The sequence below is a fragment of the Rhamphochromis sp. 'chilingali' genome (genome assembly GCF_963969265.1).
Source record: "Rhamphochromis sp. 'chilingali' genome assembly, chromosome: 2".
In the NCBI taxonomy this organism is placed as follows: domain Eukaryota; kingdom Metazoa; phylum Chordata; class Actinopteri; order Cichliformes; family Cichlidae; genus Rhamphochromis; species Rhamphochromis sp. 'chilingali'.
This window is the reverse complement of record NC_137930.1, coordinates 59,090,687-59,113,374: the sequence shown is the minus strand read 5'-3', so window position 1 is coordinate 59,113,374 and position 22,688 is coordinate 59,090,687. Positions and strand designations below refer to the sequence as shown.

At 42.4% G+C, this 22,688-nt stretch overlaps 1 protein-coding gene across 2 annotated transcripts; it reads left to right on the top strand.

Annotated features, from left to right (window-relative positions):
• Positions 1-393: 393 nt before the first annotated feature.
• On the top strand, positions 394-22,298 carry vwf (von Willebrand factor). 2 transcript variants are annotated; one of them, XM_080869028.1, is made up of 53 exons: positions 395-617; positions 772-823; positions 970-1,113; positions 1,349-1,451; positions 1,562-1,770; positions 2,018-2,139; positions 3,202-3,421; positions 3,512-3,634; positions 3,716-3,827; positions 3,912-3,958; positions 4,055-4,191; positions 4,364-4,502; positions 4,723-4,823; positions 4,921-5,116; positions 5,190-5,405; positions 6,155-6,401; positions 6,504-6,598; positions 6,801-6,952; positions 7,040-7,143; positions 7,223-7,361; positions 7,481-7,615; positions 8,815-8,961; positions 9,048-9,188; positions 9,728-9,826; positions 9,916-10,072; positions 10,345-10,512; positions 10,603-10,738; positions 10,903-11,212; positions 11,686-12,850; positions 12,937-13,041; positions 13,390-13,533; positions 13,618-13,761; positions 13,886-14,050; positions 14,183-14,229; positions 14,319-14,496; positions 14,695-14,936; positions 15,025-15,214; positions 15,335-15,676; positions 15,779-16,017; positions 16,242-16,344; positions 16,464-16,535; positions 16,791-16,895; positions 17,006-17,211; positions 17,293-17,442; positions 17,530-17,646; positions 19,729-19,909; positions 20,217-20,257; positions 20,353-20,469; positions 20,769-20,867; positions 21,008-21,136; positions 21,232-21,271; positions 21,435-21,532; positions 21,710-22,298. In XM_080869028.1, exons 1-53 carry the CDS (start codon positions 612-614, stop codon positions 21,893-21,895), a joined length of 8,562 nt encoding a protein of 2,853 aa, XP_080725154.1. In that variant the 5' UTR covers positions 395-611; the 3' UTR covers positions 21,896-22,298. The 2 variants fall into 2 exon arrangements, with proteins under 2 accessions (XP_080725155.1, XP_080725154.1); XM_080869029.1 differs by lacking the exon at positions 21,710-22,298 and having other exon boundaries at positions 394-617; positions 21,441-21,532.
• The last annotated feature ends 390 nt before the right edge of the window (positions 22,299-22,688 follow it).

Sequence of the window (22,688 nt, the reverse complement as noted above, 5' to 3'; positions counted from 1 at the left end):
ATACAGGTTGTGAATCTGAAAACACCAAACATATTCTTCTTCTTTTTCCTCAGCTTTGTCCAGAGACAACATAAGTTTCCACCTGAGAGTGCTGATCATCACATGTTCCCATTATGTGTGCGTGTGTGTATATGTGTGTGTAATTTTGGCGCTGTTAAGACAAGTGTGTTTGTGCATGTGACACTATCGAAGCAGTGTAATTGCGTGAGATCGCTTTAGTAAGTGTTTTTTTTACCAAAAGGATTGTTTGGCTTGGCACCAATACAGATACGTATGTGTAGACTAATCACTCAGCCAGGCGATCAGTGGGCATATCCTGGCATTGTCCCGTTGAGTGTGTTTGATGGTGTCAGTCTGCAGGCTCCAAGTTGTGGACAGAAAGGCATTCTTTCCCTCTTGTCTGAACCTGGCAAGGGGAGTGGACTTAAGAGAAAGCCTATGAAAGTTGGGTTGGGTTCAGTCTTTGCTATAAAACTGAGCTTCCAGTGGGGCTGAAATTCTTCTTAGTTTAGCCAATGCTTGACCATCACATTACTTTATAATGTCCGGACTCTGCGAGGTCTTAACGTCGTGATTTGGGATAGTGTCTGCTGTTTCTGGAGTCTGGAACCATGGAGGTATGAGTACTTGGAGTTTATAGAAGTAAAAAAAAGGGGTTTTGAAGCAGGCCTAACATCGCACACAAAATAACACGATCTTTGTACATCAGACAATAAAGATATTAGTTTAAGCTGTGATGAAAATGAAAGCATATATGTTTATGTGTTCCAGGACTACATAAAGAGATATTTGCGAGGAATTTGGGTTTTCCTGCAGCTGACCTGTGAGTATTATATTGGAGAATATCCAGTTTCGTTTCTATCTTTACACCCAAAAAGTGACATATGTTACGTGCTTCATATGAAATCTCTTATAATTCTTCTTCAGCACACATCGGCATATCTGTGTACTCTGTTTGTGTGTGTTCAGCTTGTCTAGCGAGCATGACAGGGAGATGCAGTCTGTTTGGACGGCACCACGTTCACACATTCGATGGTGTTTTGTATGACTTTCCTGGAGACTGCAGCTACCTTCTGGCTGGGGACTGCAACCACCACTCCTTCACACTGCTGGGTGAGTCACGCTCAAATTCAATAAAGAGATTCAGAAAAAGAGTTGAATTTTAATAGTGTGCCAGGCTTATCTTGTGTAGTTTAGTGTGTAATGCCTCGTTGATGCAATATGTTGGCTTTTGGAAACTGTTTACAAGTCATCTTCACTTTTAATTTTCTGTCTTATTTGGCGAAGTCTGCCATGGTGGTGGTACAAAGTAGTAACAGTGTGTTCAAAATGTGCTTTGGATCTGCAGGTGACTTTCAAAATGGCAAAAAAACTGGAGTCACGCTATTTTTGGGGGATGTCTTTGAGTTGCACCTTTCTGTAGACGGACGGCTCTCACAAGGAGAAAAAAGGTAGCACACTAGCGCTGTCATTCAGCATTAAGTTTGTGTGTATAAATATTGAAAGCTCCTCGCTATTTTGCTTCTGCAGGAGCTTGATTTATGCCGTCTTTTTTTTCTAGGCTGTCACTGCCCTATGCATCTCACTCTGTGTTTGTGGGCTCAGAGCTCGGCTTTTACAAGCTCTGGAGTGAGGAGTTTGGCTTCACTGTCACCATTGATAATGCTGCCAACATCGCCTTGACCCTGACCAAACGCCATGCAAACCACACCTGCGGGCTCTGTGGCAACTTCAACTCTATGACTGCCGATGAATATACTGCTCAGGAAGGTATGTGCGTGCTATACAGCCCACAAGATGCAACTGTGAGAAGAGTGAAACTAGGGAGAGTTTATTATTACTGGAATAGAGGAAACGATTTGAGTCACCAGCACTCAGCAACAGGAAGAGGAACAACCGAGTACAGGAAAAGATAAAGTAAAAGAAAGCAAAAGACACAGTTGTGGTAGGATGAGATTAAGAACAAATCTGTCAACTTGTTTGTCTCTCTGTCTGTGCGTGCCTGTGTATTTTTCAGGATTCCTAACAGAGGACACTTATGACTTTGCAAATTCGTGGGCAGTGAAGGGAGCTGATCAGTCCTGTCAGCGTGTGTCAAATCCATCAAAATCCTGTAACACAACAAAAGAAACTTCCACGGTGAGAGGGTAGTTAACACAAATGCACATGTTTAGATAGTAGGCGTGTCATGATATCTGATGTGTAGACACAAGTCATTAAATAAAAGCTTTGTACATTTCTCCTCACAATAAAAAAGGTATTTTACAGTGGTTCACTTCCTAACAAAGCACCTGATATTTCTTTGTGTGTATTATGCTCTAATTTGTCTTTGTTTCTTTTACTGTTAATATGCAATAGGTTATATTTTTTTGCACACACAGAAACTCATAAAGATTTGTAAATAAACATTTTTCTTTACAAACATATAATGTATATTTTAAAATCAGGTGGGTTTTGGAGTTAAAGTGCCAACTATAACCCCCATTGTCTTTGGTTGATGTCCAAATACATATTATTAGTCTCATTTACTATTCTATCTCTACTTTTAACTTTTATTCGACAAAGGTATAAATTGTGCTTAAATGTCTCATATTGTATCAGATCTCTGACTTAGGATTTTAGAAAGACTTGGCATTTTTAATACATCTGTTCTTTTTTATAAAGGCATTTTGGCTTTCATACACAGGATTAAGGTTCAATATGCTCAAATGGGGACGACAGCCCAGTCTCTTTAAAAAAAAAAAACGAACAGCTGGTAAGCGGACAGATCTGACAGGTGTGATTGCAACTCTGTAGCCTGTGCAGTCTTTGTGGGTGAGCAGATACGAAATAAAAACAGTTGGATTTTGAAAGAACATTTTGCACATGTGAAACACCCACATGTGAGAAAACTGTACAAATTTCATGTTAGTGTGAAACCATAGGATCCTATCAGCATCTCCTTCAGTTCACTACAAAACTGATGAATATGTATTCTTTCACTTTTATTCAAAATCTCAGTTTCTATCATTATGATATTGCCATTTTCACAATTTTCACCCACCAGATGTTAATCCACTCTTCCTCTTTTTTTGGCATTTAACATATTTTCTGATGAAGTTTCAGACATGGTTTCTATTCCCCATTTATTCAGCTGCACAGGTTGTTAGACCTAAAAAGAGGCAAACAACTTATTTTCTGCCTGTTTGTGCTTATGTGTAGATTTTGTCCAGCTGCAGCGTGTTGCAGACCTCTAGTGTGTTTCTCCACTGCGCCCACTTGGTCTCTCCCGAACCATTCCTGCTGCTGTGTCAGGAGGAGGCCTGTCACTGTGATCAGACAGGGCCCGAAGATTGTTACTGTCCAATCCTGCTGGAGTATGCTCGCACATGCCACGCTCATGGGATACTTCTTCGCGGCTGGTCGCAGGAAAGCCAGTGCTGTGAGTTTATTAGTTTATTAGTTCTATAAAATTAACAGCAGGTTCTAACATGACATGCATTATTTATATATGCTTTTCTTTTGTGTAAAGTCCCCAAATGTCCAATTGGCATGCAGTACAGTGAATGCACCAAGTCTTGCTCTACAACCTGCCATAGCCTCAACATCCAGGAGGTCTGCAAGGAAGAGTGTGTTGATGGCTGCACGTGTCCTGGTAACCCCTCGCTCACGATATCTCTCTCCTGTCTCTGTCTTACTGTTTCTAGTAGTAACATGGCATGCATGTGTGTTTCAGCTGGCAAGGTTTTGGATGGTAATCGCTGTGTTGAGGTATCCCAGTGTTCCTGTGCGCACATGGGAAAACATTTCCCACCAGGAGCCACGGTCTCTCAGGACTGCAACACCTGGTGAGAAAGCAGTGCAGGCGCAAATACACAGAAATAGTTACATAGAAAATATGCTTCCTTCAAACAAATGTCTCTTTTGTGCAGTGTGTGTCGTCACGGTTCATGGGAATGCACCAATGAAGGCTGTCCTGGTGAGAGAGATGAACAATAATACACACTCACTAATACTTTCGTTTGGGAAATATAATCCTCATTTCTGATGTCATATCCTTGTTGTTGGTGTGTAGGTGAATGCTTGGTTGTTGGCCAGTCTCACTTCAAGAGCTTTGACAACAAGTTCTTCACTTTTGCTGGCCACTGCCAGTATCTGCTGGCAAAGGACTGCTCACAAAATGAGTTTTCTATCATAATTGAAAATGTACAGGTAAAAGTGAGCTTTGGTTTTCAATGCAAAATATAATATAAATTTGGAATTTGGAATTTGTTCTTGCACTAACTACACAATTACACAAAGAATGACCCTGTTAGCGTTCTGTCACTCCCGTGTTGCCGGCTTTTCATCATTTACAGCATTTAGGTTGCTTTTTATCTTTCAGTGCGCTGATGATCAGGATGCTGTGTGCACACGCTCAGTGACTCTCAGTCTGCCCTCTCTGGAGGACATGACAGTCAAGCTGAAGCATGGAGGAATTGTTTCTGTCAACAGCATGAACATCCAGACCCCAATGCATAACGGTATGCTACTTTAAAGTGCATTTAAATGACCTTTTATTCATATAAGTTAAGTAAATATACCTGTAAGATGGTTATCCATATATGAGAGAAGCACTCTGACAGATTTCAGAATGGCAACACATTAGCTCTAACAGCACAGCTCTGCTGAGTACTTGCGTGAGTCGTTCATTAATATTAACTGATTTTAACCAGGCAGTTTTCTACGTGTGTCATTTGACAGGCCGTTTACATATCCAGAGATCTGTTCAGTCTTCAGTACGTGTAAAGTTTGGTGAGGACTTTCGTCTGGACTGGGATGGGCGGGGCCGTGTGCTTTTAAAGGTTAAAGAAGTTGTATATCTTAAAGATGTTTCCTTTCAATAACCCCTGTATGAAAAGATGGGGAAAAAACTATCTTGAATTCTGTCTGCCTCCACAGCTGGGTCCACAATGGGCGGGCCGGACCTGTGGACTGTGTGGTAACTACAATGGTAACCAAGGTGATGATTTTTTGACTGGTTCTGGGCTGGTTGAGGCTATTCCTCACTCTTTTGGCCAGGCTTGGAGGATCAATGGAGACTGTGAATCCACTCAGAAATTTGAAACTGATCCATGTGCCGTTAATCCGAAAAGAGGTATATAAACCCACACAGACAGACATCACTCCAGTAATGACTTAACACTAATCTTACGATACCTCGATACCAGTGCGCTTTGCAGAAGAGGCGTGTGCAGTGATGATGTCAGACGTGTTCAGTCCGTGCCACTTTCTGGTGAATCCCGGTCCGTTCCAGCAGTTCTGTCGTTATGATGTGTGTGCGTGTGGGGACGGTGAGGAGTGCCTCTGCTCGGCTTTGTCCGCCTATGCAGCTGCCTGCTCAGCAAGAGGAGTGCTGCTCAACTGGAGGTCTCCTTCGCTCTGTGGTAACTTTTAGATTGGACCTATTTACAGTTGATCACTCACTCACTCACACACACACACACACACACACACACACACACACACACACACACACACACACACACACACACACACACTCTCTCTCTCTCTCTCTCTCTTTCTGGCTCTTTCTGTGGTTTATTTAGAATCATTTTGTATGCATTTTTATTTATAGATCATTTCATTTTCTGTAATATTTTTAGATAATTTTACAAGCATGTCCTCTGCAGGATCTATGGTTTTCATTTATGTGTATGTTAGGGTCACCCTAAAATCTTGAGACTTTTGTGAATTTGAAGACTGCTTTGGATTACTGTCTTATTGTAGACATCATGTTTTTTTTTTAAGTTTTGGTTTCTTGACTGAATTTGCGGAATTTTACTGGAAACTATTCTTCCTCTTCCTGTGCAATGTTTCCTGTGCCACTGTCTGCTACAGCAAGCAGAATATATCCTCCCCCATGTTGGCAAAATGTTTCTTTCCTCAAATGGTGCCATTTCTTTCTCCTGATATATTTTTGTGGTTATTATGATTATTTAAGAACTAAATATGACATTGTTTTTCACCACTAAGTTTCAGATTTTTGTGGATTACGTGAGAGTGCTATTTATTTTCTGATAATGTTTCCATTCAGACCCGGTTTGTGCATTAGTGCTGCACAGTTCAATAGTGCAATATCTCTAATGGGTTAGTGAGAATAAATGACTAATCCTCCCTGATATGGTGTTCACAGCTCTGGAGTGCACAGGAGGACAGGTGTATGAGGCATGTGGGAGTGTGTGTGACCGGACTTGTGGTTCTCTGTCTGGCGCTGAGGCTGGCTGTGAGGGGGAGAGGGTGTGTGAGGAGGGCTGTTTCTGTCCCACTGGGAAGTACCTGAGTTCCTCAGGTGAATGTGTGACGGCTGACCAGTGCACCTGCCTGCATGATGGACAGCTCTACCAGCCTGATGATGTCTATGCAGATCACAACAGTATTTGGTCAGTGACTATGCATGCTTATGCAGAACTTTAAACTCTAAACAGCTGCTGTGGTTTACTGTTTTATCATTTTTGCCATCTTGTCTTTGCTTATGAGTGCAGCTACTGTGAGAAGGGCTCCATGCGGTGTAGCTCCACTGAAACGTCTTCATTGCTCTCTGACCTCTTCTATGATGATGACCCAGCACCATCCAGAGGTATAACTGAGTGTTTCAGTTCCCGAACCTTTTTCATGATAATGGCTAGTAAAAAACAAGCAGTTCTCATTAATAGTTCTCATTTGACAGTTGAACCCTGAACAACTTGATCAGTGTGTCTCGGGCAAATGTTTGATTTTTGTCATGAAGCTTGCTTGATTGTTTTTTTTTTTTAAATTAATTCGTTTTTTTATGTATCCAGAGCGTCGGTCAACACAGTGCCCTCCTCCGCTCATTCGCGCAGAGTGTAATGCAGGAGAAAAGGGTCTGGAGTGTGCAAGAACCTGCCAAAATCTGGATCTGCCTTGTGTCAGTCTTGCTTGCATCCCAGGCTGCCTCTGTCCACCTGGCACTGTAGGTGGTTTGTTATGTTGTGTGCATGCTGTAAGTAACAAAGTGAACATATAAAGTGATTTGATTGATTAATCAAGCTGATTTCAGGTGCGTCACCGCAGAGAATGCATTACACCGGAGCAGTGTCCCTGTTACCATAACAACAGGCCATATGCAACAGGACAGACCATCTCTGTGGATTGCAACACCTGGTAAAATGCTTGTTAATATATTTGTCCATTAAAGGAAATACCTCTACTGTGTTTGCTTAGCAGGTGTCCTGTTTTGCAGTGTGTGCAAGAACAGAAAGTGGCAATGCACGGAGAAAGTGTGTGATGGTGTGTGCCGCACCGTGGGGGAAGGGCATTACATCACTTTTGATGGCTTAAAGTACTCTTTCCCTGGCCTCTGCCAGTATGTCCTAGTCCAGGTAAGAGACTGAGAAGGACTTCCAAAAAGGGCGCCAAAGTGAACTGCAGACTATGAAGTACATGCACTCTTTGTTAATCAGGTCCTGTCCTATCTTTCTCTACTTGCACATATCAATAGGATATGTGTAGTGGGGAAGACGGTTCCTTTAGGGTGCTGGTGGAAAACGAGGCCTGTGGAATTGTGGGACACCGCTGTGCAAAAGCTGTCACAATCTTCTACCAGGGAGGGTTAATAATAATGCAGCATGGAGAGGTAACACACAAACATTCATTTATACTGATTCACATCAACACATGCAATTTATTAAGTGATTTGTTGTATTAGTGCAAAGTCCAAATGGATTTATAATCTTGTAACATGTGAAAAAGTGTAAAACTTGAAATAATGTCTTTACTCTCGAGAGAGGCTATTAACCAAATATGTTGTTAACGTTAACTTACTTGAATATTTATCTAAAGACTGATATTCATTCATTCACAAAATTCATTCTAGATGTTTGGCTTTTAAACATTATATTTATAATTTAGGCATTTCAACAGTACAATTATTAGTGGAGGCTGTGTCATGGTCCTGGGCAATGTTGGCCCAGTATTCTTAGTTTTCGTGTGTTTTGTATTTTGTTCTTTATTTATGCCTTGGTTCCTAGGTTGTTCTGTTAAGATTACCCCCTGTGTGCCCCTCTGTGTATCTGTGAACCCTCGTTTCCCCTCCTTGTGTTTTATTCCATGTTTTCCCCAGCCCGTTATGTCTGTGCTCTCTCTCTCTTGAACCTCTGTGTACTTCCTGTTTTACTTTGACAGTCTATCGTCAGTATGTGTCATGTTGCGTCCCCCTCAGTTCAGTGTCGCGTTCTCCGTCATGACTGTGTGCCCCTCCGTGTGTCTCCTCGTGAGTCAGTTCCTTTATGACTTCCCAGTTTAGGTTCATATTATTTTGTATCGCCTTCATCTTCTGTCAGCAATAAAGCTGTATTTTGAGTTCAGTCCTGTTTTCCCGTGAGTTTGCGTTTGGGTCCTCATCCTGCCTGCACACAGCCTAATCATGACAGGCTGTGGCTCAAGAGGTACAGCAGGTCATCTACAAATCGGAAGACTGGTGATTTGAGCTCTGGCTGCTCCAGTATATATGTATACAGTATACAAAGCACTTAAACACCAAAAAACAAGGTGCTTGTGTGAATGAGACATGTTGTCTAAAGACCCTTGAGGGCTCAAGTACAGTAGAAACATGCAGTTTGATGCAAAACCACAAACTGCCTTGTATATTTCAGCAGTTAGATTCAACTAAAAGTTTTTTTAGTGTAATGTAAAGCAGGACACAAGTACATTTATAACTTGTGTCCTGCTTTACTCAGACACTCTGCAAACGAACTTAGTCAAGTTGTAAGCTTTTGAGACTTGACCTCTCAGTATCCCAAATGCACCTGTAATGATGACCTTTCTGTCTTTCAGGTGAAGATGAAGAGGCCGGTGCCGCAGGGCTCACAGGTGGAGATTGTCCGATCTGGTCACTTTTACACTCTGCAGCTGGGGAAACACATTTCCCTCAGCTGGGATATGGGAACCCGCCTCCTGGTTCACATCTCACCTGAATACAGGGTACTGATGTATTATGACTAATTGTGACCGCTTGAATCTTTTTCATTTTAGTCATAATATAAAATATTAAATATTATTGCGTGTAGGGTCGGGTGTGCGGCTTGTGTGGTAACTTTGATGGGAATGTAAACAACGACTTGATGAGCAGTAACCACCAGCTAGAGGTGGATTCTTCACACTTTGGGAACTCCTGGAAGGTCATTCCCAGCTGTGCTGATCTCACAAAGGTAAAGTCTAGACTTAAAGGGCTGGCTTGCTGAATGGAAAAATTTATATTTTCTCTCTACTCATAACTAATGTTAGGAAAATCTGCTGATGTTTTGTGTGTCTAAAAGAAAAAATATGTCACTATCAGTAGCTTAAAAATCCTATATCGGATGATTTCTAATATTTAGATCTATCTCTGAGCATTGTACTTCACCAGGACTGTTTGTGGGCTTACAGGGCTGAAAATTAGATTTCTTTCATTGTCAGCGTTATTCATTATATCCCACCGAGAAACATTAAAAATATATTTAGATCACAGTGACTGATCTACTTGAAAATCTCTGCAGGCAACCAACTCACAGTAGTGTAAAACTAAAATGAATCATTCGCATACATTTTTTATGTTATTACAATGAAATCAAGTATGGTGACGATTGCAGTTCTTTGCATATATTTCAGTAGTGCACTGGCACAGAATAGATAGAGACATTCTACAAGAAAATTCACAAAGAGATAAACTATGTCGCACCAATTTGCTGTTTTTATTTTATGTGTGTAGATACCTGCTCCTTGCACCGACAACATTGTCAAACTGGTAACAGTGGAGCAGTCGTGCCGTATCCTCACTGGTTCCCTCTTTAAAGAATGCAACAGTCAGGTGAGCAATTACAGGCAAACTTTAACTGATCAAGTGAGATGCTTTGGGTTTATACTCTTTACCCTCTACCTTTGCCTGTGTGTCTGTAGGTGGATGCAGAGCCTTATGTAGAGATGTGTGTGGAGGCAGCATGCTCGTGCCCATCAGTGGGTGACTGCCAGTGTTTCTGTGATGTTATTGCCGCCTATGCACAGGCTTGCTCAGAGAGTGGTGTATTCGTCAACTGGAGATCAAATGATCTTTGCCGTGAGTATGAAGAATTCATTATGATATAAAAAACACAAGTCATAACTGCTTGACCAAACTAACAAAAATAATTGAAGTCCCATCTAGTCGCATCTAGTTTTTTGTGCTAAAAGTCATGATTTTACTCAGAATATCAGAATGCAGATTGCACATTTTTATCAGTAGTCTAATATCACAATTATTATAAAGTTATCTTTATAATAATAAAGTTATTTTTTTGTAGCTAAGTGAAATGACTGAAAAGTGCATGCTACAATGTTCTGATTCCTTAGCACTGAGCTGTGAGGAGCTGAATCCTAGAATCCCAGGTGTAGGGGAGGAGTTATGTCAGTGGAGATACAATACCTGTGGTCCTGCCTGTCCAGTCACCTGCCAACATCCAGATCCCCTCCAGTGTTCGCTCACATGTGTGGAAGGCTGCCATGCCTACTGCCCTCCAGGTATCAACAAACACTAAATGAATGCTTTCAGGATTTATATATCGCACGAATATATTGTGGGGATTTTTACACTGACTTTGATGTTCTTAGGACAACTCCTGGATGAGGTGGCCATGCGATGTGTTGAACCCTCTCATTGTCAGGTGTGTATGCATGAGGGTCAAAGAATCTCCCATGGGAACAAGGTCATCCTGAATCACAATGACCCCGACCAGTGCAGGATATGGTAATACTTCATCACAACATTTCCTTATGAGTTTGAATATTTCGGTTTTCTGCTTCTCACCAGGCTTGGCTTACATAGAACCGAGGTTACCCTGGTAACCAAATGTTTGGTGATGAATGCTTTGCAATTATATTTCATGATGCTTTGTTGTTTCTTTACTATAGTCATTGTGACAAAAACACATTAAGCTGTGAAGCGTGTGCCTCCTCCACCATGTTCACAACTCCCACACCGACGCCCACCTATGGCACCTTCACAACAATTCCCTTCACCACGTTGATGCCTGAGGGCACGTGTGACCGTGCCATGGACCTAGCATTCTTACTGGATGGATCAGAAGCTCTGACTGAAGATGAATTTGAGGCTGCAAAACAGTTCATACTTGGGGTTGTTGAACGATTCCGCATGGGCTCAGCTCACACTCGAGCAACAGTGCTACTCTACCACTCTGGAGTCAAAACATATGATCTGCAGGTAGTTAAACACTGCACGCACGTGTGACTCAGCAAGTGGGTATTTTTGCACAAAATATGGAATATCTGCAAAATCTGTCTGTAAGGAGTTTAATTTTGGTGTGTTCATGAGTTTTGGTTGCGTTGATACAGAAACATGTGATACACATGTTTGTGTTGGTGTTCTAACTATCAGTAATTCATGTTTGAGTAAAATAAGAATGAAAAAGATTTTAAAGTGTTATTTCTGCTGTAATCAATCCAGTCAGAGTTAATACACTAAAAAAACATAAATTTGTATATACAGCCTTCTAAATTCAGCAAAAAAGTGGAAACTAAAATGCAACAGGAAGCAAGTGGATGCATTGAATAATGCTGATGACTAATCAAGCTTGGTAAAAAGCAGCTTTTTTGGCTCACTGAAACAGATTCATAGTAAAAGTCTACATGTGAATACTTGATCTACTATTTTTCCTCCCTCTCTTATGCCTCTAGGTTCAGAAGTGGATATTTAAGAAGACTGTGCGTGAGCTTCATTACACAGGAGGAGATGCCGCTTTCATGGATGAGGCCGTCAAATATCTGGCTATCAACATCTATGACAAGAACAAGCGTGAGAATGCCGGCCGCATTGCCATTATCTTGGCTGCTAGTCCCAACCCTCGCCCTATCCGTTCCATTGTAAAGATGCTCCGAAAGAAGGCCATCACCACCCTGACAGTGGCACTGGGTCCTGGGGTAGATATGTCACAAATTACTGAAATCTCCAAGGCCAATCCTGATAACAGGGCCTATGTGCTGAGCAGCACAGGTGAGCTGCCTGATCGGCTGCTGGAGCTGACAGATTACCTCTGCACCTTAGGAATGGAGCCCGAGGTGGTGAAACCTCCAGCACCAAAGACCACAGTGGGTAAACCTCAAAAGACCACGACCACCACTTCCCCAGTTCTTCATCTGGAGACAAAACCCACACGGCGCCTCCCCAACACTCCTGAAGCTACAGCACCGTCTGGCCTATCGCCCACTACCACATCGCCATCTGTTCTTTCTCCAACCAAAGATGTAACATTTATCATAGAAGGCTCTGATGCTGTTGGTGAAATAAACTTTAACAAGTCGCTCCTCTTCCTGGAGGAAGTTATCACAAAACTGACAGAGGAGGAGGAGTTGATTCGCATCACTGTGATCCAATACTCAGTGACAGTCACTGTGGAGATCAGTCGGTGGGAGATAAGGCAGCACAGAACCCGCCTGCTGGAACGCCTGAGGGAGGTTCGTTGGAGGGGTGGTAGTAAGACAAACACTGGAGCAGCTATCACTACCACTTTTCAAGAAATGGCTACGGTCCAGCCTTCTCTTCGTCCAACCCCACCTCAGCTGGTTTTCCTTGTGACAGAAAACCCACCAACTGACACAGTAACGCGCCCACCATCTACCAGCGTCCAGACTCATGTGTATCCCATTGGTGTTGGACCAAAGATACAAGAAATGGACTTGATTCAGTTCAGTTTTCCTCAGCGTCCATTAATGGTGGAGGACTACAGCCATCTGTCTAGCGTGGTCCACCGCATAGTCAACATCACACGCACCACAGTCAGACCCCGCTCACCAACACTGCCACCACTAGTTGTCCCAACACATGCCAGCTTGCCAGTCTCAGGTACCATAACAGAAATGTTTATTCTCATCAAACAGTCCTCAGGGATTTCTTAGTCTATATTAACTTGGAGTCTTATATTTGCACAGTGCCGTGTAAGAAGCCTCTGGATGTGCTGTTCCTGCTGAAGTCTGGAGGGCAGCTTGAGGACATGAAGACATTTGTTAAAGCTTTTATCAGTAATGCTGACATAGGTAGGTGTGATGCAGCTCTTATATGCAGATTTTTCTCACTGGTGTGTTGTTATTAATTTAGTTTGCAATCACTGTTTTTAGCAGGGGTTTTTTTCTTCAGAAATGCAGCATGTTTAAGGGCCAAATAGGCTCTAAGAAAAATATTGAAGTATGTCTTTTTCCCCAACTGATATTTACCAGATTTCCATGAGAACAATACAGTTACTAAATTGCTTTAGTTTATTCGTGTTAGATCAAATCATATATATATTTTTTAGCATTATTGACCTTGAAAGAACAATATTACTCATGTTTAAATTATTAAAGAAGCACCTTTCTACAGTGAGTTCTGTGTTTGTATGTGTGCAGGGCTCAGTGGCACTCTTGTGAGTGTTGTGCAGTATGGAGACACCAACACAGCAGAATTCCTATGGAGTGATCAACAGAGCAAATCAGACCTCCTGAGGATGGTGGAGAGAATTACTACAAGGACTCCTGCAGCCCCTAAACTAGGTAAAGGAGCTTGCTTAAACTAATATGCACACATATTTAGACAGATGCACAATCACATGCAGTCATTTTTCTCACTTTTTGCAGGGTCTGCATTGAGATTTGCTGTGCAGACATCGATCTCACCAATCAGTGGTGGAAGAGTTGGTGTAGCCAAGGCTGTGGTGATGCTGGTGATGGACAAATCAACTGATGATGTCGGGGAAGCAGCTAATGAGGCACTGGCAGCAGGTAATTAAATCATCATTAACACACTGGATACCTCAGTAAAAACTTCAGTTGGTATGTTTCCATCCTTCATCTTCCTCTGTTATAGCTGCGGTGTAGCTTCACTGATAAGATTGTCTTCCCTCAGGTGTATCAGTGTTCCCAATTGGGATTGGACCAGACTATGACAAGAGTGAACTTGGAGTGCTTGGTCGCCAGGGCAACCAAGACAACACTCTCCATCTGAACAGCATGGATCAGTTACTGATGTTGCTGACTCTGGACAGGAGTTACACAGAGAGAATCTGCAGAGGTGCTTACAGGCAGAGACACATACATTAAATCTTCATTACATAGCGATGATAGAAATTGACAGTAATGGAAATGTTATGTGCTCTGTTATATATATATTTTATTTATTTTAAAATTGTATGTATTTTTTTAGCTGGTCCACCAGGAGTGTGTGTTGATGATAATGGAAATGAGAGAAAGGTGAGTACTGTCTGCTAGATACAACATTAATGTAACCTTTTACAAGATTTACTTTTAGCAAATTGTGCATTTCTCTCTACATGCCTTAGCCTGGTGAGTCATGGCTGCTGGAGGATGGCTGTCACTCCCTCCTCTGCCACCCCAGTGGGGCGGTGACAGTACAGAATCACAAAGTCAGCTGTGACAGATTGGAGCCTCCAGCCTGCAGAAACAACATGCCACCTGTTAAAGTCCAGGAGACTTGCAACTGCCACTGGGAATGCCCTTGTACGTACATCCAAAGGATCCAATAGCCTCTTAGGTCTAGTCCATCTATATAAAGTGTGGACTATTTGTGTACTTGCTGTTAACAATGAATGCTGGGAGCTAACATTCCTTTCTATTTATACTAAGTGTTAATAGAGCACAAGATTCTGGCTCCTGTACAAACACATGTTTTCCCTCCTGCCTCAAATGTATTGACAGGCATGTGTATGGGCAGCTCCACCAACCATGTAGTGAGGTTTGATGGCCTGGCACTTAGGCTGGATGGGGAGGGTTTGTGCTCCTATACACTTCTCACTGTCAGCAGAGGCTCCAGTGAAGGGTCAGAGGTCAAACTCCACACTGGACCTTGCCAAGACTCGGCAAACTACCACCAAGTCTGCATGAAAGCCATGGAGGTGATCCATGGCTCATATAGGGTGCTGCTGAAGGATGACATGACGGTAAGATATATGATATATGTTATGTTTAAGAAGTCTGCATTAACTGTAAGGATTTGCTCATTTATTTTGCATATGTTTATTTGAGCAGGCCATGATTGGAGAGGAAGAGCTTGCACTGCCGTGGCGGCACTCTGGCATTGAGCTGGTGCGTTATGGCGGAGTGATGCTGCAGCTGAAATCGGATCATGGCTACGTTCTGAGTTTCACACCTCAGAGCAATGAGTTTACCATCACATTACTCAGCTCCACTACGACGGGGCACACTGCTGGACTTTGCGGTAACTTATATTAAGAGCCCACATTTGTCAAATATATGACAAAAGTCAGCATGTCTCACCCAGTGGCTTTCTGTATTTGTTTTTTTATTCTGATAACTGCCCCAAATATTGTTTTATCAGGTGGCTGTGGGGAGGAGAAGTTGAATGTCCTTTCTTTACGCAATGGCACCTCGACCACCGACCAACCAGCTTTCATCTTAGACTGGACTGTAGCTGTAGAGCACGGTGTGTGCCTGCCAAGACGAAGGGCGGTGTGTGCATCTGGAGCGGCGATGGGATGTCAAGCTCTACGTTCCGAGGTGTTCGAACCATGCCATGCATATATTCCCGTTCAGGTTTTCCTCACCAAGTGTGAAGAGCAGGCATGTGAGGAGTCAGATGTGTGCGAGCTCATTTCAGCCTATGCACGCCTCTGTAGACAAAGAGGTGTGTGTGTGGACTGGAGGAGCCCTCACCTCTGCCGTGAGTAATTTTCTGATTTGCAGACGAGTTTATCTTCTACTCCAGTGAAAACATTTTAACACCTGAGCCTAGATCTAAACTTAACACTGTTCTGTGTTGCAGCGTTACAGTGCCCGAGTTCCATGGAGTATGATGCATGTCGGACAGGTTGCGTGCAGGACTGTGGTAGCATACAGTCATTGCCAGGCGACTGGTCGGTTGCTAGGAGTAACGAGTCATCCTGTATGGACACGCCGACTGAAGGCTGTTTCTGTGCTGAAGGCACAGTTTTGAATCAGGGACGGTGTATACCGCCAGAAGCATGTGGACAGTGTGTTGACCATCATGGGCACACATACACGGTGAGGCACAAAACAAGAAAAGTGTGACTGAATCTGCTAGGAAGCAGTGACGCAAAATCAAGTTCTTAGTTAAAATAAATAAACACATATGCTGTTGGAATACTATCAGGCAAACACTTAGAGAACAGGTTAGAGACTAAAATGTGATTTGATTGCCCTCTAGTGTTTATTTCTAATATGACCAACTTCACAACACGAGCCTGGTTTTGTCTGTGTTTGTACAGTATATGCAGAGTTGGGTACCAGAAGAGAACCCATGTTTGATTTGCATGTGTTTGGATCAGCAACGGATCAACTGCACTGACCGGCCCTGCAACGATGTCAGAAGTCAGAAACCCTTCTTTTGCTCCTCATTATGCTCTTTGCGTCTGCTTTTGTAGTGTTACTAAAGAAGAAGAAGAAAAACTGCCATCTTTTTTAAATTAATCATGTGTATCTGTTTGTAGCTCCAGTGTGTGGACCTTGTGAGGTCCTCAGAAAGAAGACAGAGTCCAAGTGCTGCCCAGAGTATGAGTGTGGTATGTAAAAAAGGATAGTCTCTATTTGCAACAAGGAGCAGCTTTACTATACTGTGTGGTCAGTCACTCAGTGTAGTTATTAAATTATTATGGTCCAAATAGCTCAACTTTAACTCCTAATAACTAATAACATAGTTATTCCTAATTCATTCCCCAGTATCTATCCTCATTTTTTTATACTTTGTTGGATAGTGTTACCAAATGTATATCATGTGTCCAACTTGCAACACACTGAGCCATGCTGTCACTTTCCAGTTTGTGATCTAGTGAGCTGTTACCTGCCTGAGGTTCCCCGCTGTGAGGACGGTCAGACTGTGGTCCTGAAAAACCCCGGGGAATGTCAGCCTATACACGAGTGTGGTAAGTCAATACATTCTCTATGATGCTCCGGCCCCACGGGTAAACACACACATAGTCATGAAACAGAGCGCATGTTGACACAGCCGTATTCACCTCTTTTTCTGTCTCAGTGTGCAAAAAGGAAGAGTGTCCTCTTCAAGCTCCCCCCAATTGTACACCACATCGCCATCTGTCGGTGAGAAAGACAAAGTGCTGCGACGTGTTTGAATGTGACTGCAGCTGCCAAAACTCCACCCACACCTGTCCCACTGGGTTCATCACGTCCTCCACTACCAACGATTGTGGGTGCACAGAAACCAACTGCCTGCCAGACAAGGTGAGTGTATTTTTGGATTCAAATCTGAGTGCAATATGTTTGTTGTTTGTCCTGCAAGCTTTATGTCCTCTGTGTCTCTAGGTGTGTGTGGTTGGTGGAGTGGTTCACTCAGTGGGGAGTGAATGGGAGCAAGGTTGTGAGAAGTGCATCTGCACCGAGCTGCAGGACAAAGACACGTCTCTCCATGTTGCACAGTGCAAACCGCCTGTTTGTGACCGGGCCTGTCCTCTGGTGAGATTCACAGAGACACCAAAGACGCATATTTAGCTTGTGCTTCTAAAGTGATACATTCCTATATATATTTAATATGTATTTCAGGGCTCAACATACACTTCATCAGAAGGAGAGTGCTGTGGAAAGTGCACACCAACCAGCTGTGTGGAGTCAGGGGGAGAGATGCGAGGGGACACACTTATCAGTGGAAAGCTTAGACAAGTATGTGTGTGTAGAAATCAGACATGCCTGAAGGATATGTGCAAATAATTATTGCTGCATAATTATGAATCTCAAAGTGTTTGAGTCAGTGAGGGACAAGAAGTCACTCAGCAAACTGCTCTCCATCACTGACAACCCATTGCACCAACTCCAGTCCACTAGAGAGCCAGCAGAGCTCCTTCTCCACCGGACTTATTAAAGCCGACTGCCATAAAGAATGCTTCAGGAAATCCATCCTGCTATTCTCTATAAAGCCGTACAACATGTCTCCTTTTTGTACCACTATCAAACCTAGTGTACATGTTATTCATTAATGCTACAATGGCTTGCAAAAGTATTCGGCCCCCTTGAACTTTTCCACATTTTGTCACATCACAGCCACAAACATGAATCAATTAAAAAAAAAAAAAAAAAAGGAATTCCACGTGAAAGACCAATACAAAGTGGTGTACACGTGAGAAGTGGAACGAAAATCATACATGATTCCAAACATTTTTTTACAAATAAATAACTGCAAAGTGGGGTGTGCGTAATTATTCAGCCCCCTGAGTCAATACTTTTGCTGCAATTACAGCTGCCAGTCTTTTAGGGTATGTCTCTACCAGCTTTGCACATGTAGCAACTGAAATCCTTGCCCATTCTTCTTCGCAAAACAGCTCCAGCTCAGTCAGATTAGATGGACAGTGTTTGTGAACAGCAGGTTTCAGATCTTGCCACAGATTCTCGATTGGATTTAGATCTGGACTTTGACTGGGCCATTCTAACACATGGATATGTTTTGTTTTAAACCATTCCATTGTTGCCCTGGCTTTATGTTTAGGGTCGTTGTCCTGCTGGAAGGTGAACCTCCGCCCCAGTCTCAAGTCTTTTGCAGACTCCAAGAGGTTTTCTTCCAAGATTGCCCTGTATTTGGCCCCATCCATCTTCCCATCAACTCTGACCAGCTTCCCTGTCCCTGCTGAAGAGAAGCACCCCCAGAGCATGATGCTGCCACCACCATATTTGACAGTGGGGATGGTGTGTTCAGAGTGATGTTAGTTTTCCGCCACACATGGCGTTTTGCATTTTGGCCAAAAAGTTCCATTTTGGTCTCATCTGACCAGAGCACCTTCTTCCACATGTTTGCTGTGTCCCCCACATGGCTTGTGGCAAACTGCAAACGGGACTTCTTATGGTTTTCTGTTAACAATGGCTTTCTTCTTGCCACTCTTCCATAAAGGCCAACTTTGTGCAGTGCACGACTAATAGCTATCCTATGGACAGATTCCCCCACCTGAGCTGTAGAGCTCTGCAGCTCGTCCAGAGTCACCATGGGCCTCTTGGCTGCATTTCTGATCAGCGCTCTCCTTGTTCGGCCTGTGAGTTTAGGTGGACGGCCTTGTCTTGGTAGGTTTACAGGTGTGCCATACTCCCTCCATTTCTGAATGATCGCTTGAACAGTGCTCCGTGGGATGATCAAGGCTTGGGAAATCTTTTTGTAGCCTAAGCCTGCTTTAAATTTCTCAATAACTTTATCCCTGACCTGTCTGGTGTGTTCTTTGGACTTCATGGTGTTGTTGCTCCCAATATCCTCTTAGACAACCTCTGAGGCCGTCACAGAGCAGCTGTATTTGTACTGACATTAGATTACACACAGGTGCACTCTGTTTAGTCATTAGCACTCATCAGGCAATATCTATGGGCAACTGACTGCACCCAGACCAAAGGGGGCTGAATAATTACGCACACCCCACTTTTCAGTTATTTATTTGTAAAAAAATGTTTGGAATCATGTATAATTTTCGTTCCACTTCTCATGTGTACACCACTTTGTGTTGGTCTTTCACGTGGAATTCCAATAAAATAGATTCATGTTTGTGGCTGTAATGTGACAAAATGTGGATAAGTTCATACTTTTGCAAGCCATTGTATTTGGAGTATTTGCCCTACTGCAAAAAAATAAGTCTTTTTTTTTTGTCGTTTCTTTCACTTTATTTTTTATTGTCTTATTTTTTCACTGCTGCATATAAATTTATTACTACCTCACATAAGAAGGCATTCATCTTTCTATCGATCTAATTCTCATCTCTGTGTCGTCTTTAGGTGGGTGACAGATGGAAGTCTCCAGATAATAAATGTGTCTTACATCAGTGCATAAAAGTCAGAGATGAGGTGTTCATCTCTGCTTCAAATGTCAGCTGCTCGATTACGGATACTCCATCCTGCCCACTGGGGACTGAGTTACGCTGTGACACCGAGGACTGCTGCCCCCGCTGCCACTGTGGTAAACACACATACACACATAGACTTACTCAGAAGGCACACAGACAATCCAGTGCACCGGGTTAGGAAACTGCCCTTTAGCTCGCAAGCGATGCATGAATCATCAAGCTTGCATTCATCTAACTTTCCCTTCAGTCAAATCATCCACACAGTGTTTTCATAACAACTTGCAGTTGCAGTTTATGTCCAACAGATGACTCTGGTGTCATCCCAGAGATTGTTATCCTGATCTGACCTTACACAAACTGGGGATTGAATTACTTTTTAACAAACGACTGTGGAAATTATTTGTGCTTTTCTCTCTGCAGCTCCTGTGAACGCCTGTGTTCTCAACCACACGCTGATAGGGGTAAGTCATTCAGAGAAGTAGTAGCTGCCTTGGTATAAAAAAAGACATTTGGAAATGATGTTTTATTTTGATATACTGTATATGTGTTTGTACAGGCAGGGGAGCAGCTGATGGTTGATGCGTGTACACGCTGTCAGTGTAGGATAGTGGATGGTCCAATCAGGAAATATGAACTGTCCTGCAGGAAAACAAGCTGTCCCTCTTGCCCCATGGTAGCCATCCTCAAATTATTTTGTCTGTTTTAACTCTTGTCATTTCTCATCCTCATCATAACCGATTAATACAATCACAAATCCACATTCCTTAATTGTCTGTTCGCATTCCTTCCCTGCTCATCATTAAACTGTAGCCACATCATCTTTCCATGATTCACTTTATTCACAAAGGTAAATAAGATGTTTTTTATTTAGAAAACAAAATCCAGGTATCTTATGTCTTTGTATTTGCAGTAGTAAACTCCCAATGTCTTTTTACATTAATGGACACTTAAAACTAACCTCCACATTTTTAGGGGTACACTCTGGAGAAGGAGGAAGGTACTTGCTGTGGTCGATGTGCTCCCACCGCCTGCTTCGTTCAACAACCAGATGGAAAACTCATCAGTGTGAAAGTAAGTCCTATGCAAACAAGATGATACCACGCTACAACTTCTGTTGTCTATTCTATGCAGTGCTATAGCTTATAATACTCTTTCATGCCAGTCGTACTGTTCGTGGCTACATACTGTAAGAATGAATCGTGTTCTTTCAGGTCAATACGACGAGCGAGAATGGTTGCACCTCATATACATGTGGTCTGAATAGTGAAGGAAATCTTGTGCTGCAGACCAAAGTGACAGCCTGCCCATCTTTTAATCGCCAAGCTTGCTTAGACCAAGGGGTAAAGCTCTCATTGAGCGCACAGTATTCCCTTATCTATACCTTTTCTCCCAGGAATGTATGATAACATTGTCTCTCCTGTTTTTACTTTCCCAGGGAAAAGTCAGTCAAATTGGAACAACCTGCTGTGAGACGTGTGAGTTGAACTGTTCCCTTTGCAAGAGCAGTAAATTATCTTTTTTTTTTTAATTATTTGGATCTTAACAATAGTGTGTGTGTGTGTGTGTGTGTGTGTGTGTGTGTGTGTGTGTGTGTGTGTGTGTGTGTGTGTGTGTGTGTGTGTGTGTGTGTGTGTAAAGGTACAGAGCCAGAGTGCCGAAAGACAGTGGGAAGGCTCGACTACATCAAGGTGGATGACTGCCAATCAGAGCACCAGATAGACCTGTACTACTGTGAGGTAAGATACACAGACACACACACACGCACACACATTTAAGAATGATTAAATCTTTTCCCCTGTAGGATTAACCTGCAAATTTGAGTGAAATCGTAACACTGTCCCTCACCATCCTGTCCTTTCTGTCTCCCTGTTGTTATGTGTACCCTTCCATCTGTCTGTCTTTCTGTCTGTCAGGGCAAATGTCGCAGTAAGTCCATGTACTCCCTGCAGAGGGCTGCTGTGGAGCAGGAGTGCGTTTGCTGTGCTGCGGTAGAGACAGAGCCTCTCAACGTTCCTGTCATGTGTGCCAATGGCACTCGTAGCCACCACACAATTCTGTCTGTAACCAAATGCGACTGTCTGTCCAGACACTGCACCTAGAGAGTGGAAGAAAAAGAATAGAAGACAGAGATTATAAAGGTTGATGCTTTGTGTTTATCCAAGAAAATGTAGCAGTATTAAAAAAAACTACCTTGACAAATAGCAATAAAACAAACTTACCTGTTTCTGTAAGCATCACCTTTTGTGTGTTGTTGTAATTTGATTATTTCTGTTGAAATGTATTCATAAAAACTACTGTTTGTTAAATGTTTGTATATAAACATGTGACATTTACTCTTTCACAGCGTTGCAGAATAAGTTTAATATACATTAAGTGCGAATCCAGAAACACCATGTTGCTCAAAAAGTGCAACTTTTACACTTGGGTGTTTTTTGTTTTTTTTTACTCAATTTAATTCAGCGCTACTGTGTCTTTACTGAGTTGCATGAAACTAGTGAGGGATTGGACAGTGAGATACAAAAATAAAACTGCTTTTCAATCCCCATGGGGATCAATAAAGTATCCATTGTTGCTCTTTAAAAACTGCCCCAAAATACACATGATACATACAATTCGTGTGACTGACTACACATCAGTATAACAAGGAAGTAATAATAAAAGTATTACAATAAATAATGCTTAGAACACTATGTAATGTACTCAAGGGAGCCAGTTTTGCTTTTATTTTCAATAGCAGGAAACATTCACTATGAATTTTTATGTCTTTTTTTAAGACCTTTTACATCTCCACTGCAGGTAGTTGAAGCAGGACAGTTAAAGTCAAAATAAGTGCTAATGTAAGTTTTTTATTTAAAATATTTTGTATTATTACTACTACATATGGCATTATAT